The 19525-nt window shown below is 41.2% G+C and overlaps 1 protein-coding gene across 4 annotated transcripts in view; it reads right to left on the bottom strand.

The window, feature by feature from the left end:
* The window catches only part of rptor (regulatory associated protein of MTOR, complex 1), a 256587-nt gene that overhangs the window by 8965 nt on the left and 228097 nt on the right, over window positions 1–19525 (bottom strand). Inside the window, exons 28-30 of one of the 4 annotated variants that reach the window (XM_042484972.2) lie at window positions 18070–18194; window positions 15566–15691; window positions 8598–8645 (exon numbers count right to left, since the gene is read on the bottom strand). In XM_042484972.2, coding sequence (XP_042340906.1) covers window positions 8598–8645; window positions 15566–15691; window positions 18070–18194 — 299 coding nt within the window. The remainder of the gene's footprint in view (window positions 1–8597; window positions 8646–15565; window positions 15692–18069; window positions 18195–19525) is intronic. The other 3 variants (XM_088075351.1, XM_088075352.1, XM_088075353.1) reach the window with 3 other exon arrangements.

Genomic DNA, 19525 nt, shown 5'->3' with positions numbered 1-19525 from the left:
TTAAGATATTGCATTCACAAGAATGAGACAGATGCAAGGTCAGTGTGACCTTAACCTTTGACCTATGACCATCATAATCTAATCAGTTCATTGTTGAGTCTAAGTAGACGTTTGTGCAATATCTAAAGATATTCCCTCAAGGTGTTCTTTAGATATCACATTCCCAAAAAAAAAACGTGACAGATGGACAACCAGAAAACTTCTTGCCATGGCTATCTGGCCAGAGGCATAAAAAGTTTTAAAGGTGCTAAGTGTCGGTGGTTTGTAAAAATTATGAAAATCACTAAGAAAAAATTGTACATAATATGTGAATGGCAGTTTCTTTATACCACTTGAATTGATTTCATTTATAAGAGAACCCTCACGTACATGCACCCACACAAACACAGCTGTTAAACACACCCAGCATGCATTCATCCCCCTAAAACACAACACACACAATCTGCTGGAGCTTTCAGAAGGCCCTTGCTGCCACACGCAGCAAGTCAAATGACAGATTAGTGCAACAGCTTCCTGCACCACTGGCTAACTAATAAAAACGCCACAAAGGACTGAGCTGAACTGGGACCAGCTTCCTGAAGAGACTGCAGGTGCATCAGTAAGAACTTTTTGCTCATTTATACTTCAGTTAAATATCACATATTGTCACAAAGTTTGTGTTCCAGATAAAAGTTGCAGATTTCTTTGTGTATAAACGTGCATGTCACGCAGATGGAAGTTTAGCATTTTGCAACCTTCCAAGCGGGCCGCTGGGAGATGCAGACTCTGACCCTGGAACAGAGCCTGTCAGCAGATTCCCGCTTAGATGAGTCAAATGGCACTCGAGTGAGAAAGCGAGGAGGAAAGAAGCTGAAGACAGCAAGACTCTTCATATGTTGGCAGTCACAGCAGGAATCAAGCGAGTGACGCCATGTCAGCCACACTTGCCCTGCTGGCTCAGTGATGCCTGGCAGAGGCCCGTGGCTGCAGCCTGAAGGCGGTGGTACGCTTCAGAAGAGGCGCCTGTCGGATCCCACAACAGCGTCTGAAAACCCAAATTCTGACAATCACTTCACGCAGCAATGAGCCAGGTGTACAGAGGTGAGATTATAAACTGAGTTTGAATGTAAGCTCTTTTTTCATTCATCACACAACTCTCTTTGTTTATATAATATGACAGATTGCAACGCTATGAAAGCCTTTGAGGAGACACTGACGGAAAGCATGCAACCTTATCTCCATCTGTATGATTCATCACGTCTTCATCCCCTCTATCGATGAAGACCCACCGCAGCAGGGTTCAACATCACTGATTTTTTCACTTGCCTGGTTGGGCAGGTGGGTCAGAAAACTGCTTGCCCAAGGAAAATTTTTTTCTCATCAAATAACAAAGACTGAAGCTAAATGTCAAGTTGTGAAAACCCTGTTTCATCCACCTTGCTCTCAAACTTGTGGACAGTACTTTGTTGGAGTTTTACCCACATCCTCTAACATCACCAAACAAAAATCCTTTTACTAGAATCATTTAAATTGCTTCCGCTTTAGCTGATAAACTTTGTCTAGACTTTGCCAATCATTCCATGCATTCAGATGAGAAGAAAGCAAGATGGCTCACTCCTCAGCTTCTTCCATCATCAGCTCCAGAAAAAAAAACTACGGGTTTATTTATTTTTTAATCATTTGCCCAGTCCAGCAAGTCAGTTGCTAGATGTACAAGCCCAGTGGATCTCAACCTTCTTACACCACGTACCACCCATAGACTGTATATAAGTTTGGACAACATGACAGTTCCCCCAAAGTGTAACATTTCACTGTGGATTGCCCCTGGCTGCAGTATAGGTCATAAAGCCTGCCCCTCCATGTTAGTGAACTGACAAAGGCCAAACTAAAAAATAAATTCTAAATACAGGCGCTCCTTTTTCTATTAAACTCATTGTATGTAGTGCACGGCAAGCACCACCAGGGCTCAGTCTCCGGTCTCTACTGGTGGAACCGGCAGCTGAGCTGAAAGACACAGCAACACCTAGTGGCGGAGGGAGAAGTTACAGGACTGTTAACAGCTGGCAGCCAGCAGGCAGAGAGAGACCTTTGGGAATAACAGCATGTTTTTTTCACATCTAACTTAGTGAATTGAGGATTTATTTGGACCAAACTGGAGCTGGGGATTGTAAACTGACCAGACTAGACTGACTAGATTACTAGCAAGAGTAACCAAGATGGTTTGGGTGAGTTTTATTTGGTTTCTGTGGAGTTTGAATGAAGTGTGTTTTATGAGTTAATGAGGCAATTAAGCCCTGTCAGTCTTCACTGACAGAGAGAAAGCTGAATTCTGAGTATGCAGTCTTATCTCTCTGTTTAATAAGGTTTAATAGGTGTGAGAATATTACTTTTCTAACATTTTAATGGTATCAATTGTGTATTTAGGAATCTGAAAAACTGAAAGTAAGTAGCATAGTAAGGGTTAGTGCTACACACTCATACCGTCATATACTGTATACCACAGTGAAATTTCAGGAAGCTATGAAGGTATAAAATATTACAAACTGCCCAAGCCTGATACACAGCTGTGTAAAGTGTGAATTTGGCTTAACTGGACTGTCAGAAATAGTTGGAGAATCACAATTCCCACATGCCACCATGCTGAGAAGAGTGGAGATGCTAATTTGATAACGGATGTGTATATGATGAAGTAGAAGGTAAAAGGGGGTAGGTGGAGACTCCAGAAAGGAAAATGCACATGAAAGCAGTCCGTCTTTCTCTCACAATGATGCTTTTGCCAAAGCCGCAACACAAACAGCATCCTCCTCTTGAAACTCATCATGCTTCATTTCCTCCCTTTCCTCCTCCTTCTCCCCTCTTAGTCACTTCCTCCTCCTGTTTTTTTCATAATCAATATCCATTTCCAGCTCACCCACCAGTGTCACCACCTCGCTTTATACATTCCCTTCATTCTTTAACCCAGCCTCTTTTCATCCTAATTGGCTCCTTTTACACAATCTTGAGTTGGAGAGAGGGATAAAGAGTCCATTAGTTTGCTCTTCTCTGACCTCACAGAAAAACAGTAGCATCACTGGTGCTCCTCTCCCACTGCTCATCTCCTCCATGCGCCACCTTTATGAGTCGTGACTGAGCTTCACTTTCTTCCGCTGAACCATCTGTAACAGGGCTTTCTTCTGTTCTACTTGGCTCAGGTTGTCAGGAAATCCCGAGCCCCCTGTGGAGGCTTCACATCCTCCTGTGTGACGTCATCCCGCCTGCTCAGGCGTCACGGCGTCACGCTGCTGCTGGCGTGGGCACATGTTGGGGGGGGATACACGCAGAGGGGAACCACTTCACAGGCCTGTGCTCAGTCAGTGACATGTTCACAGTCGCACGCTTGATGCTGGCTCATTTCAGAGGCTGAGAGAAGAGAAGCAGGCATTCCCTTTGAAGCTGGCAGCTCTGCGACGAGGAAATCTGGGTTACAATGAGAAGGGTGGAGAACGGAAGATTCCCCAACACACAAAAGCGTGTGCATGTATTTCCTCTATAATAAGGAGCGCAGATGCCATCAAGTTAAAGCCCTCTTTATGCATCATCTCTCCTGTGGTGGGAAACCAATGGTGGATTAAATAGAAAGTGCATGAGAGAAAATCCCTGCAAGACTCAGCACTGCTAATGGTCTAATTGTCTTTGTGTTATGGTTTCTATTTTAAGCATTGCCAAATTAACTGGGATGCCCTGGAGCAAGATGCTGGGCCCCATAAGACCTCAATTCCTTCCACACTCCAATGTGTCCAGTTTTTCTGAGCTTAAGCACTACCTAGCCTTGAGGTTACTATATTGAGCTATGTTCCCAGACATCACACAAAGTGCCTCCCGTTTCAGTGAAACACCATGGGACCTTATAGAAAAATATATGTACGATAGTTAATGGCTAGAGACAAATAATTTGTGGATCATTTTTGCATAACAAAAATGGTCCGTTAAATTAGTAGAAAGCGGTTGACACAGAGTAAATCTAGGGTTTTCCCCTTTCCATTCCTGTTCCCCTTTCCATTTCTTTCTCCTCTTTCCTTCTCCACTTCTTCACTTAATCCTCAGATCAAAACAGTTTGCTGTGAGTTCAGGGGGTCAGAGCTCACAGATCTGCAAACTCAAACCCAACCCTTCAGTTCTGCCTCAGAGGGAACCTTTGAGGCCTGAGCGGGTCTTAGTTACTCACACGGAAATCAATACGGACATGGAGATTAGAGATGTGAGAAGGAAGGGCAGGAGGAGAAGAGTGTGGGCAATGTTTCCTCAGCTGTAAATCCTGCCTCCTTACAGAGGTGGAGGTATAGATAGCTATGATGTACACTCTCTCTTTAAGCCTCGTCTCTTTCCCTTACTGCTCCAGATCAAATGTTCTCCCCCTATAACGATGCAAAAAACAGTAATGATACTGTTCGCAGAATGGCTTTTCTCTTTTTGGATCTTAGACTAAAGAAAAAAAGAGCTACTTTTAACATCACTATCAGCCAGGCTGCCAGCAGTTGTGGTAGATCACCTTGTTCCTGTGCCAGTGTGCCGAGACAATCCAACCTAATTTGTGATATATTTATCTATTACTTTGCATGAATATTTTTGTTTCCCTCCTCTTTTCTCTCTCTGGAGAAGGCTCCTTCCTCTGCATTCTTATCCTGCGCTATTATCTCCAGTGATGGACTGGCTCTCCCACACACACTGCAACTCATTAAACCAGTGCTGTGGCCTTCCTGGTACTTCTCCCTCTCAGTGTGTTTGCCCCTCTCTTCCCTTCATTGCTTTTCCTTTGAAAAGGTCCTCCAGGACTCCAGGATTACCGAGGACTTGCTCGGCATGCATGTGCCTGGAAGAGAAGATGACGTTATCTACGGGAATGCTCTGACTGGCAGGGAGACTTCCCAGCTTTAGCATTTGTCTAACATTTGAATTTCGCAGCCTGACATTTGAGGAGGTAAAAGTCTTTGACCTGCCTGGTCGACAAAGACCTTGTAAAATGAGGCATAACCTACATGACATTAGCACCCGCTCACCTGATTATTGTTAAAAGGTCTAACTAATTTCTTACATCATTTTAGATAATTTACAACCAGGGAGATTACCAACAGCTGGAACTTGACTCATGATTAATAAGTCCTTACAAAATCCATCAAATCACATTGCAACTTTGTGATAGAGGAGTCACATATGGAGGACAGGCTCAACTTGTGAGAATCTTGCAGTTGTATGCCTCAGCCAACTATTATAGTTGCACTTGAATCCACGTCTTTGAAAACATGAATGCTTCACATACTTCTTCATCTTGGCAGCACAGAAGATCTCTACGGTCAGGACAGTTTCAAGGTGACACCCAAGATTAGTGTCACAAATTCAGTATCTGACCTAAAATACTGTGTTGAGTCATAGCCACAAAAGTGTTTCTGCTCCAAATTCTGATGTCACAGAGAAACTGACCTTTGATTTTGGATATATAATGCCATCACAACATTACTGTATCCTATTAGACAACTGTGTAAAACATACATGGTAAAGTAAGTTTCTGTCACTTGTCTACTTGGTGCTATTCTTGACCTACATTACATTGAGTCCTTTATTTTGGAACCTGGTCAGGGCTGCAGAGTAAACGAGTGAGTCTGCCTCAAGGCTTTTTGTCTCATTTTCCTCAAACTTCATAGTCATGTGCCTTTTCAAACTTCACACAAAGTCCCCGCTTCTAGAATTATCAAGTTCCCAGAGCCCCGATGTTAACAACGTCTGCCTCCCAAAAGCCAAAGAGGAGAGGGCTGCCTGGCCTACTTTCACTTCTGCAGCCAAAAGACAAAAGACAAAGAGAAAGCAGATAACAGGAAAGAAACATTTCTAATCCTGAGCCACTGCAGGAGTGGGAATGAGTAGAAGAATGGCATTGAGACAAATGAAAAAAAAAACAGAACGTTGAAACATTATTAACAGTATGTGGATCAGAGCTTAATTACATTGGCTCTCAATCTAATCTGTACAGATGTAAAGTGTGTGGGTGCTGTGCAGTAGCTGCAGGAATAGTTTCTCCAGTGTGTGTGCCGGCCACGGTTCCCTAATTTCATTGCTTCCCCTGGACTTTAACAGGCTAATCCCTCCGGCGAGACGGACCGGGTGGCTCCACGCTATTAAAATCACACAGTACCACCACGCTCCCAATTAAACACTGACACCTTTGGGACCAGCTTAAATAAGTGTATTTTTTTATACACAAGAGAAGCCATTTTGAGGTGTATATGAGTAATGGCTGCAGCAAATGTTTGAAGAGGGATCTTGGCCTCACTAAAGGCAAGAGCTTCTTCCTTGCTCTTTAAATAAGCATCTATTTGAATGGAGTTTTATACATAGATTTAAAGGTGCAGTCAGAGATTCTTAGCCAGTGCACTTTTTTAAAAATCAAATTCAGCAATTTTCTCCTCATAGTCTGCCTGCTGTCGGTTCTTTGTGTGAGCTGAAAAGTCTAGTGTTCATACACGGCCACGGCTCTGTGGATGGAAAACAGACAAAAAGGACAGGAATGTCTGCAATCTCTTACCTTATAATGTCAACTACATACCAAGCCCTGGTTATAAATCCCTGCAGTAAGATGGTTACTAGACATTTCAAGAGTTCTGAGAGTTATTTTTCAATTGTCTTTCCAAAATCGAAAACACAAGAGTAACGGCATACGCAAAATACTCGACCATTTTTATCTGCTGTCATGTAGGCTGCAAATGTTATAATGCACAGTTCCAGTGGTCACAAAATGTTACATCAGAAGCCAAAGAGAATATCCATTAAGTATAACTTTGATATTACTGAACCTGGATCCTATTTTCCTACAAGTGACAAATGGAGACAACAACTTTTGAAAGTGGTCCACTTTAGAGTGAGACTGCTGCAGCTTGCAGCTTGGGGAAACATGGTGCAGTTGAGCGCCATCAATGTACATCCACTAAAAGTGCCTATTTTTGCCACTGACAGGCTCCGATTGTTCTTGTAAGTGACAACATTATAGAAAGGAACCCTTCAGAGGACTCTTTGTTAATGAATAAAATCATTTTCGTTTAACCAGAAACAGTCCTGAAACTGGTATCATCAATCCCACCAGACTCCATTTAAATAAACACAAATTTTATCATTCTAAAACAAACTTAAGTCAAAATAGAAACAAGGCAAGACTCACAAAAGTCATCTTGGGTCATCTCTCCTCTGTTCCAGCAATCACCAACCCTGGTTTGTTTGAAATTATCCTCTAATTCCACATTTATACCCCTTTGCCACCAAACTTAGAGCATGTACGCGGGTTTTTCAAACACCGGCGAACCCACTAAAAATAGGCTATAGACTAATTTCATATTGCCAGTAAAGCCAAGCTGTGTACATCGCACTGCTGCAGACAACTATAAATTTCTGTGTGTGTGTTTGGGTTGTTTTGGTATGTCACATTTGATGTACTGGCATACCACTAGACTACGGAGCTTTGTTCCCCAGGCTGTGAGACTCCTAAACTCCTCCTTCCACTCCAAAAGATTTAGCAGGATTTAAGGACACATTTTAATTTCATTTTTTAAAATTACATTTAAAAATGACTAATAGACCTACCTTGTACCTTGTACCAAATGTTTACTTACACATTATGTTCAGCAAGATAAGCTGCACACATTAACACCACTTTTAGGATTTTTGAATCCTAAATGCAATCATCAGAAGTATATAAAGGAACACACTACCGTCCCATTGCCACCACAAGAAGTTGTGAATCTGTGCTCGACACAGCTCGATGTGATGATGTTCTGTTGTCTGGTTTAGCCACTTGTTAGCATGTAAAAGCTTCTTTTGAGGGGGGATATTTAGAGACGGATTTTGTGTTGTTGAACAAAACGTGAAAGTCTTTTAAGCTTGTGTTAACCACAGACCTTATTTTTGGCACCTAACCAATAACCCATTGAAAAATTCAATTGAGACAATGGAACTGGAGGTGCTCAGTATGTAGTGTTACATAAAAAGTACTCAGTTGATGGCCTGCACATCCACTGAAATAGTGTTACGTTTTCTAAGGACGTTGGTTTGTCCTCAAAGCCTTTTTTTGGTGATGTTTAAAGTGAAAACACACAGTGTGAAAAATACAAAGCGTATGTGAGATTAACAGTCTGCTCTCTTGTACCTCTGTCTCAAATCAATGACCCATTGTTTCATATATTACTAATGAATTTAGAGTGGTGTCACTGCCCCTGTTACACTGTTAAGTGCATACAGTGTGTGTGGTGCTAGAATTGAAAGCCAGACGGGAAGAACAACAGTAACTAAAGAGAGCAAGGCTTAGCACCGTATTAGTTATGAAAACAGCATGTCCAACTTGTTGAAGACGGCATGCTAGAGCTTGTAGAAACACATCACCCCTACTTTGATCTTTTGGACTGACTGCCAGGGATGAAGTGATGGAGCACCACTGGACAGATGAAGGGATGAGGGGTGAGGGAGGTGATGGTCGGGGGGAGGGGGGGGTGGGGGGGTGGAGAAAACAAAACAAAAAAAGAGGCACGCTGCTGGCTGTTTAGTGCAGCACCTTTGCTCTGGGAGTGAGGGAGAGAAAAGAAGAGAATGGCGACACTCACCTCCTTGCTTACTCCTGTCAAGATAGATGGAGACCCTTCTGGCCAGACCTGCGAGCAGGGGAGGGAGCAAATGGAAGGGAAGGAGGAGGAGGAGGAGGGCAGGGAGGAAGGAGAGCGGGAACGCAACAAAGCAAGCAACACATTAGCAAGGACCCCCCCCTCTGCATGCAGACCCACATAATTGCACGCACACTTAAAAGTATGACTTCATGAGTGTACTTGACATGCATTCAAACAGAAGAGGGATGAACAAGGCTGCCATTTCCCAGCGTGCCACCTCCCAAATGACTAACAGTGATATGGTGGAATCAAAGAGCGAGAGAGGCTGGCAGAGAGGCATGAGCTGACTTGCTGCTTCTGCATTACAAACAGGAGCAGTGGAAGCTGCACACAGTCCCTAATCTCTATAAACACATATCTACTTATGAATGCAAAATCTGTAGGCAACCGGGCAAGATTTTGTATCTGAAGCGTTCTGCTGTCTGTTTCTGTAGTCAGAGTTGTATTGACCAATCCTGTTTGAGCAGGCTTTGGTTGCATGCAGGAGAGCACAAGAGGTGGACGCATATCGGCTATCCTCTGACAATGATTTAGCTTTTTATTAGATTAGATTAAAACCATTAAGCATTACTTATTCAATACACGCCTCAAATCCATCGTTAGTATTACTGGAACTGCATCCTTTCCTACCTCTCTGACAGACATCAATTCATCTCTATCCATATCTGCAAATCACACATAGTTCCTGGCACACATGGTGTCCCCCAAGGGTCTATACTTAATCTCCTCCTTTTCATTTTCTACAGCTACCCCCTCCGTCATGTTTTTATTCCATAGTTGACTCAATCAATTCTAATCTTTTTTTTTTTTTCAATGTCTCTATTAACCTTATAAAACCTATGCAAATTGGTTGGATTTCTCTTAAAGTCATGGACAGAAGGCAATAAGCATCTTAAGAGGAAATAAACCAAAAATTAGTAAAAAGTACAAGAAAATTACCTGAAAATTAGTTTAAAAAATTTAATTAAACAGAGGAAAGTAATGTACGCCCCCAAAAACAAACAAGGAAATACTACTACTACTACTACTACTACTACTACTACTACTACTACTAATAATAATAATAATAATAATAACAACTATGTAACATAATTTTCAATACATCATAATTATGATTGGTAATTATGATATAATTTGTTATTTAAAATAATTTTCTAAATTAACTAATTTCTTGAAATTTGTGGGACATTTTTTAGAAAGTGCTTTTTGCCTTTTTTCTCCATGTCTGAAAGAATTCAAACCAAGGTTTAAATACTTTTGAAAGACGTCGCAATGCAGCACAAGAAAAATGATGTCTGGACAGGTTTTAAGGATAAAAGAATTGACCATTTCCTTTTAAATATACCACTGTCTATTCTAAAGCATCTTTGAGGACTCCGATATTGAGGTTCTATATATTCTTTTACTGCTTTTTTTTATGAAGTCTACATTTACATGTCGTTATCTGTTGATCAAGATTAAATAGTTGACGAAATCTTTGCCTAGATATTTGTTATCCAGATACCTGCTGACTACAATGGAACTCTAAATATCTGCTTTTGCCCACAGAGGCCTGGCTATAAGTCGGATGATATCTGACCGAGGGCTGATGGGTCCTAGATTGCAGGCACCCAAACGTGCAGGACACAGAATCTCAAATCCCTTCAACACAGAGGATAGAGCAGGCAGGGTGAAGACACTGTGTATTTTTGTGCATTTGAATGAAAGTTTGAGCATGGTTGATAGTGAAAGGGACATACTTAAGTAATTTAACTGTGATGAAGGTGTGTATGATCAAATAAATCCATTAACCCTCTCAAAAGAAGTGACATGTGATTGCAAAATTTGTTGTTGTGGAGGTGTGCATTATCGGAAAACTGCTTGCTGCCTTGTTCAGCCTCTCTGGAGACGAGGGAAAAACACAAAACAATATCAAAGAACCAGCAAAGTAACAACAAGCCAGACAGACAGAGTCTACAGAGATGGCTCACTGATGAAAAACAGTACAAAAGCCTGTTATTGGACGATGGGGATGGGATGAGTGAGGACAGGTTGTGCAGGGACTGGTGTGTGTGAGTGAGAATGTGTGTGTGAGTGTGCCAGCATCTCCTTGAGAAACAGTCTTGTAGCAACAAGCTATAGAGGTAGAGCAGGTTTTTGGCAGCACAAAGACAGACTTGTGTAATATTTTATCGGGTTTTAAATTATTAATGCCTCTGAGGCAATGCTAAAAATCTAAAAATTTCAAAACACAAGCATATAATTATTGTACTCAATCTAGAAGATGTTCTAAGCAATGGTAATGTTTCTGAAGTGATTCCTGGGCCAGGAGGCAGGGTGTGTGTGTGTGTGTGTGAATACAGTAAAGAAAACTGTGTGTGTGTGTGTGTGTGTGTGTGTGTGTGTGTGAGAGAGAGAGAGAGAGATAGATAGACTGTTTTGTTGCCAAGTTTAAAAAAATATTTGAACACCAACAAGTTATAGCTGGTCTCTTCAGTAAAACTTTTCCAGGAAAGATGTCGGTGGAGTGGCTGTTTGTATTAAAATTGATGCCTCCGCTGTAGTCTGAATGCATAGGTGACAGAGCGTCTGTCACTAACGACACATCCAGGATAACACGCACACCATTAAATGTTAAAGTCTTAGTGAAAACAAGGCTGTGGCTCGCTGCGGGAGAGTCCTCCGCAGGGGAAGAGTCTCTCAGGGTGATTTGTGTTGTGAGAGTCAGACAGACAGTGATGCTAGTTAAGTGTGTCGCCTCTCTGCAGGTCCCCACAGAGCTCCGGTGACTCAGTGGCATTGTAATAATGGAGACACTATGTGCATGCAGTGTGCGGTCCACACCTCTGCACAGGTATCTAGTCAGCTGCTGAGTCACTCATCCTGACAGCTCTGCTCTCGCTGTTACCAATTAACTAAATATGTGTCTTATATATGTGTCTTCTATATATGAGATGTGCTGAATTTGTTTACATACACAATGCTGGCTTCACGTGTGCTCATGCTAAAACGTTGGGCTACAGGTCATTTAAAACATTTTTACAAAACAGACAAAAGTGTGGTAGTTAATTACTGCAACTGAATTCAGAGCAACACTAAATCATTACTACAGCTGTCACCGTTTCCTGAAAAATGTCCCTGACCCAGAGCTGACGACTGAGAAACGCCTGAGGCAGACAGATAGAGAGAGAGAGAGAGAGAGAGAGAGACAGAGGGGGAGAGGGGGAGAGAGGGAGGGTAACCTGGTACATCACAGAAATGTGTGGATGTCTCTGACAAACATGTCCTGTGGGTGTCAGGCCTACTTCAAATATTTGCAAATAACTCTGCCTCACAAATTATGGAAGTGTGTCAAAACTGAAGGTAAACATGGCAGCAAATCCACCAACACCCACGGTCCAAAATGATTTATGACAGTGATAATCAACTTACGGGTCGCAGACCAAATCTGGCCGTTGATAGGGTGCTGTGTGGCCCCCCCAACCATTTTCTAATTCACAATTAAAATAAATTGATTCACACTGGGAAATAGTTTTGTACTTTTAGTATACATGTGTGAGAAATGTCTTGAAATCCAAGAAATGTCCTAAAATTCTAGAAACATCCTACAATCTGAGAAATGTCCTAAAATCCTAGAAATTTCCTAAAGTCCAAGAAATGCCCTAACATCCCAGAAATGCACTAAAAAAATCCTAGAAACATCCCAAAATACCAGAACGTTCTAAAAAAAATCCTTGGAATGTCCTAGAATTGTAGAAACGTCCTAAAATCCTAGAAATGTTCTAAAATCTTGGAAATGTCCTAAGGTACTAGAAAAGTTCTCAAATCTGAGAAATGTCCTTAAGTCGGAGAAACATCCTAAAATCGTAGAAATGTACTAAAATCTTGAAACATCTTTAAATCACAGAAATACCCTAACATCACAGAAATGTGTAAGCAGAGAATGATAAATGATCTACCATTTCTTTTTATTTATTTCGTGCTCTTAAATAAACTTTGGATGCAGACCTCCAACCACGTTAAACTTTCCTCCAGCTGTGTCAGATATGACAGATATATGATGGATATGGCACATAAAACAGGGTGAGACAGATGAGACTGACAGCTGCCTTTAAGTTAGAGTGACATTAGTTTTGACTGATGGAACTAAATTCAGACTCCTGACTCGCAGTCCGAAACCTCCAACCAACCTGGCAGAAACTATCTACAGCAATGTGGGAGAAGAGTTCAGCTCTGGTTCCACATTTCAGTTCCATCAGGTCACATCAGTTATGATAAAAATACTGTGTGTACTATGTGTGACATACTGTCCTGGATTTAGTTTGGTGGTCTAGCCTGTGTGTGCTCACACATACTGACAAAGATCTGGTTCTTACCACCTGTGTGTGTATAAGACTGTGCTGTTTTTGACAATTCTTCACATTACTTAAAATGTCCTTGTGCAATTTATGAATCAAAATGTGTTACTTTATTAAAAGCACACATCACATTGCTGTGAGTGAGCATAATATTTGATACTCTTACTGGGTTTGATGAGGCTGCTGATCTCTTCCAGTAACTTCATGGTGACTGTGCCATGATGTTTCATCTATTTAGTTTAAAACACCTATCTTTGACTAATGCACTTTAAAACTAATCTTTACTTTATGAAATTACATTTTTGTAGAGACTTCATAAAGCAATTAAAAGATTACCTATGTAACTTTTAAAAAGGAGGAAGAAAATTCTTCTTGCAAATGAAAAGTTGAAGTCATAAGCATGAAACTCACCATTCTTAAGTCAAAACACTTGTGGATTGGAGGGCTGGAGCTGGACTCGGTCTGTATTATTCTTAGTTTATGTTGAGCTAATGTGAGCAAACTTAACACCGCTGTCTAACTGAGCTCACTGACTCGATGACTCTTTTCTACTTGGGCTAATGTACGTCTAGCATGTACCAGAGATGAAACCAAGTCAGTGTTTTTTAAGTCCAAAGTAAGTCTGAAGACTTTGCACTCAAGTACAAAGTCGAGTCCAAAGTCAACATGGGCAATCACAAGTCACGTCCAAAGTCAAGACTGAAAAGCCCCGAGTCAAGTTCAAAGTCAACTGAGGCAAGCCCCAAGTCGAGTCCCAAGTCAAGACTGAATAGCCTTAAGTCAAGTCCAAAGTCAAGAGAGGAAAGTCCTAAGTTGAGTCCCAAGTCAAGTCCCAAGTCAGAACCCAAGGCAAGACTGTCAAGTTTCAAGTCAAAATTGAAAAGCCCCAAGTCAAGTGCAAAGTCCTGACTGAAAAGCCCCAAGTCAAGTCCAATGTCAAGAGAGTCAGTTCCAAGTCAGGACCCATGTCAAGACTGATAAGTCCCAAGTCAAGTCAAAAGTCAAGACTGACAAGCCTTAAGTGAATTCCCAAATCAGGACTGACAAACCCTAAGTAAAGTCCCAAGTCAAAACTGACAGGCCCCAAGTCAAGTCCAAAATCATGAGGGCCAAGTCCCAAGTCAAGTCCAAGGTCAGGACCCAAGCCATGACTGACAAGTCTCAATTAAAAACTGACAAGCACCAAGTCAAGACTGAAAAGCCCAAAGTCAAGAGAGGCAAGTCCCAAGTATAAACTCAAGCCAAGCCTGACAAGGCTCAAGTCAAGTATCCAAGTCAAATCAAAAATCATAAACTTCAACTTCCAAGTCTTCAATAATAAAATATTATATAATTTATTAGTAATATAATATTAATAGGTGTGCATGTGAGTGTGAAAGGTTGTTTGTCTATATGTGTCGGCCCTGCGATAGTCTGGCGACCTGTCCAGGGTGTACCCTGCCTTACTCCCAATGACAGCTGGGATTGGCTTCAGCCCCCCGCGACCCTTGCGAGGACAAGAGGTTGCAGAAAATGCATGAATGAATGAATAATATTAATAAAATATTATACAATTTTAACAGACAAAAATATATTAAAACGTTCAAAAACAAGGCGCCTGGTGGCTCAGTGGATAGAGCGGCGCCCCATGTACAGAGGCTATGTCCTCAGCACCGCGGCTGAGGGTTCGAATCCAGGCCTCGGCCCTTTGCTACATGTCTCCCCCTCTCTCTTTCCCCCTTTCACACTCACACTGTCCCGTCAATTAGAGGCAATAAAAGCCCCCAAAAATAAATCTATAATAAATCTTTAAAAAAAAAAAAGTTCAAAAACAAGGAATGAGTTTTAAATTTTACACTTATTTGTTGAATCAAATGTGTCTTCATCTGAAACTTTTTATCTGCATATTTTGCATATTGCGGTTCGTTTTTTGTTGATGACTGGGTAGTTTTTCTACGTGAATGAAATTATTTTGGTATCATTACTTCCAAGTCGCACTCAGTAGCATATTGGAAGTTCTTTATGGTTCTCTACTTCAGCTTGATTTGATGCTGTCAGATTGGTTCAAACAAAGTAGATTTGGAAAATTAAGTGGTGACTTGCTGGAAGTGAAAACCGTTAACATTAGTTAACTCAGGAAATGAACGGAAATGAATGGATTTGTTGCACAATTCTATAACAACTTTTTCATCTTCGGGGAAAGGTGGCAAGTACTTCTGAGTCAAAAGGTTTAAGCCCAAGTGAAGTCACAAGTCACTGATGTTGAAATCCAAGTACAGTTGCAAGTCCTTTTTTGATTTTGACAAGTCAAGTCTAAAGTCATTAAAGCAACAGAAGATAAAAATGGGATGTTAAAGTATTTTAGTCTTGTGCTTTACTTTACCACATAAAGTACCTCATCTTAGGGTTTTTGCCCCCCAAGAAAACATTCAATACCTTAATCACTCTTTGCAAACCTGGCTGCTCTGTAGGTGGGGAGGTGTGGAAGTATAACTGGGAGATGTTGACAGTTGGCAAGTTACTACAGGAGGTGCTGTGGGAGTATGGGTAGGTGGATGGGGGCAGATAGTAAAATAGAGCGTTGATCTTTACTGTGAGCGCTGCTGGTGGGCTGACCTCTGGTGGTGGGCAGCATGTCTGAAAGGCCCTGCCACGCTGTTACCATCTCTGGATTCTTCTGGTCGGCAAAGTTCTTCCAGATACGTAACGCTCCATCGTCTGCAGAAAGGGGAAGGGAGGGGATAAAGAGAGAAAGATACAGAGAAGGGAGTAAAAAGTGAGTTCCAGTAGAAAAACATGGATATTGGGAAGCAAAGGCTGAAGCCAGAAGCGACACATACCCAACACTCAAAGGATATTACTACATGGGCTTGGTACTGTTTTGGAAAACCCTTGACTGTAAACACAGTTCATTGCTGCATCTACAAATGCAAGGTCAGACTCTACCATGCAAGGTGAATGCCAGATATCAACAACTTCCAGGAACGCCACTATTTCTCTGGGCTCGGGCTCATCTGAGATGAGACTGACACAGGAAAAGTGCGCTGTCGTCTGAGGAGTCCACATTTCAAATAGTTTTTTTTGGAAATCATGGACTTCGTGTCCTCTCAGCTAAAGAGAAAAAAACCATACAGAGTATTCCCAGCACAATGTTCAAAAGTCAGCATCTGTGATGTTATGGGGAGGTGTTAGTGTCAATGGAATCATCGATAACTTGACATCTGTAAAGGCACCATGAATGCTAAAACTGACATACAGGTTTTGGAGCAACATATGCTGTCATCCAGACAACCTCTTTTTCAGGGACATCCCTGCTCATCTTCCTTGAGGGTCCATGAACAGAGGGATGTTGCATGTTGTAAAGCCTGCTGACGGAAATTGTGATTTTTATTACTGGGCTTCATAAGTAAAACTGAATCGAATTCTGCACTAGGCTTTAGCGGTATCATAGTATTACTGTATACCAGGGTATTTAGAGATCCCGAAGGTATGTTTTTCAATACCATCAACGCCCCTCTTCCTATTAAACTAATTGCATGTTGTGCACAGCACGCACCACCAAAGCTCAGTCTCTGGTCTCTACTAGAGGAACAGGGAGCTGAGCTGAAAGAAACAGCGACACTTAGTGGTAGAGGGAGAAGTTAACTGACTGTAAATAGCGAGTGGCAAGCAGGCAGAGAGAGACCGTGGGTAATAACATGTTGTTTACAACTCTGTGAATTAAGGATTTATTTGGACCAAACTAGAGCTGGTGATTGTTGGAACAGTGAACATACTAACTGGATTACTAGTGAGAAACTCACCGTAACAAAGAATGTAACGTCAGTTTTATTTTGTTGAAATTAAGCCTCATCAGTCTTCTGTGACTGAGAGAGAGTTAAATTTAAAAGGTTTATAGTTGTGTTTCTCTGTCTAAATAGGAGAATAGGTGTGAAAATATTACTTTTCTTTACATTTTGTGGGTTTCTATCATGTATTCATTTGTTTGAGAAGCTGAAAGTAAGTACGACACTCACCATTGGAGGGTGCAGGTGTACTGTGTACCCAAGTGTAATTTCAGGAAAGTATGAAGTATTACAAACAGCCCATGCCTGTTCTGCACGTGTAACAACAGTGTGGCTTCATAGTAAATTAGTGTGTGCTAGTGAGGAGTAAAGGCTGAGGCCAGAGGCAGCCGCAACACACCTACCCAGCACTCATTTGTATTCTTAATGGATTTTTTGGAAGTGTGTGTTGAACTGTACAGGAGATTTGACAAAAACCTTGAAGACTTTTTCCAAACATGCAATGCGCAGCATGACTTGAAAATAAACACACACCTCTCAAAAAAATCAATAGAGAACGTAGAGCATCATCTTAAAAGGCTCTTTGCCTGAGAGCGTGTTGTCAGTGTGAAACAAAGTGAGGCAGGAGTCTCGAACCCTAAAAACCTGTCGGAACAGCGCAGCTAAAACACAGAGCTGAACATAAAACAAGTCCATGCACTCTTATGAGAGCGCTATTACATCCCATAAAGGGTTCCTCATGTTTTACATTCTGCGTTTCACCTTTTTAATGCTGTATATATTTCTATTATAACAAATGTCCTCCCTGATATCCTTCACAGTATGACAGATGGAAAACAGCTGAATGAGTGAACATTACATTTTGATGAGATAGAATCTAAATGTATTGTTCCTTGAGCTTTAACAGGTTTTTGGGGAGGTGTGCAATGAAAGACGGCATTCATTTTTTTTTTAGTTTAATGTTGCACTGCTGAGACTAAACAAAATGCATGTGTGTTTCTGTGTGCCTGTTAATACAGCGCTGTTGTCTACTGTTCCTCTGGGTTATGAAGATAAAGCCACGGAGGGTAATTGCTTTGTTCTGTTGATGAATGATGATGAATACACATGATCACTCAGTGTGTGTGTGTGTTTGTGGGGGTAAGAGTCAAGTGTTTAAGGCTCGTTGCTGCTACAAATGAGTCTCATTGAGATTTGCACTGTGCTGGTGGGCGTTAACACTTAGCAGCTCACTCAAGGAAAATGTTACTAATTTCTTGAGTTTTTAATCTGTGTGGTGCTGTGAGTCTTGTGTGTGTGTGTGTTTCAAACCTGTTGCAGTGAGCAGTAATGAGCAGTCGTGTCCGTTCAGGTACTCCATGGCTGTGATGCGAGTGTAACGAGGGTTTCCATTGTAGAAGTAGTCCAGCCTCTCGCCCTTCTCCCAGTCCCAGAAACTAAAGCAAAAACACACATACATGCACACAACAGTCATTGGATTAGTTTTATATCTATCAAGTCTGTAACTGAAAAATATGCACAACACTTTTAAAGTGATAGTTCCATTTTTTTAAAAGTGGGGTTCTATGATGTACTTATCCATAGTCAGTGTATTACATACAGTAGATGTCAATCGGTGCAACCCTAGTTCGGAGAAGCAAGCTGGAGTCACACACAGAAGCTAAGCAATGTACAGCTGTGGATAGACCTATATTAGCCACCTAAAAAAAGTCCCACCTAAAAAATCAATAACAGTTTAAGCGTAGGCTATATTTTGAATATTTTCACTGTTTTACCTTTCTGTCAGACAGCAATTTCTGACGGGAAAATGAAGCTCTTATATTGTTCTCTTCAGAGCCAGACTCCATTGAGAAAAAGTGATTTTACGTTGCTGAACTCAGGAGCTGCTGATTTACAGCTGCTCCAATCAGTTACTTTATTTGTGTTGTGTGTGACTTTGGTGTTTAAAAGGGTTAGTTTGGATTCACCAAAGTCACACGATAACTCAAACTAACTAACCGATCAAGTCAGTGGTAGACCAGCAACTCCCATGTTCTGCGAGCTAAAATGACTGTTTTTATCAATGGAGCCTGTTGGCTTGGACGAGAGCATAAATGGGCTATGCCTAGATGGGACTGAAGCCATTCAGTGCGTTTACATGATGTTAGAAAATGTTGAATTATTGTGCCAGTCTGACTAAAACTGGATGTTAAAATACATGTAAACATGTTAGTCTGACTGAAGTTGTACTAAGTCAAATTTCTCAAAGTCGTACAAGTACACCTAGATAATACAGTTGGAGGTTGATTCACTCTTTTGTTTTTACGCCTCAGTTGGACCTGAACTGGACCAGGTGTTCTGCACATGCTCTGTAGTCCCTGCACTGGGTTTTCTACTCATAAGTCAAACAGTAAAACTTCACAGAAGAAAGCAAGGAGAAAAAAAGAAAAGAAAAAAAAAAAAAAACAAGGTACCAAGTAGAGCTTTTAGTATAGGGATGCACAATATTGGATTTTTTGCTGCTATCCAATATGCTGATATATAACAACTCATTTTGCTGATAACCAAAACCAATAAAGCACTTTTTTACCCACCTAATTTTAGTGATTATCTCTCCTCTCGTGGAATTAACATCATATATTGCATACTTTTATTGCGATGTTCCACCAGCAGATGGAGACATAAAATTAAAATGCTTTTTTAACAAAAATACTTCAACTCGGGGTTGATGTTTAGTACTTGTTCACTTGTCAATAAAAATAAAAATATCGGTTTGTGATATCGGCAG

Source organism: Plectropomus leopardus, chromosome 3 (genome assembly GCF_026936395.1).
Source record: "Plectropomus leopardus strain MGB_pleo_1.0 chromosome 3, ASM2693639v1, whole genome shotgun sequence".
NCBI classification, from domain to species: Eukaryota; Metazoa; Chordata; class Actinopteri; order Perciformes; family Serranidae; genus Plectropomus; species Plectropomus leopardus.
Note: the sequence above shows the minus strand (reverse complement) of the source record. Positions and strands in the feature narration are given on the sequence as shown.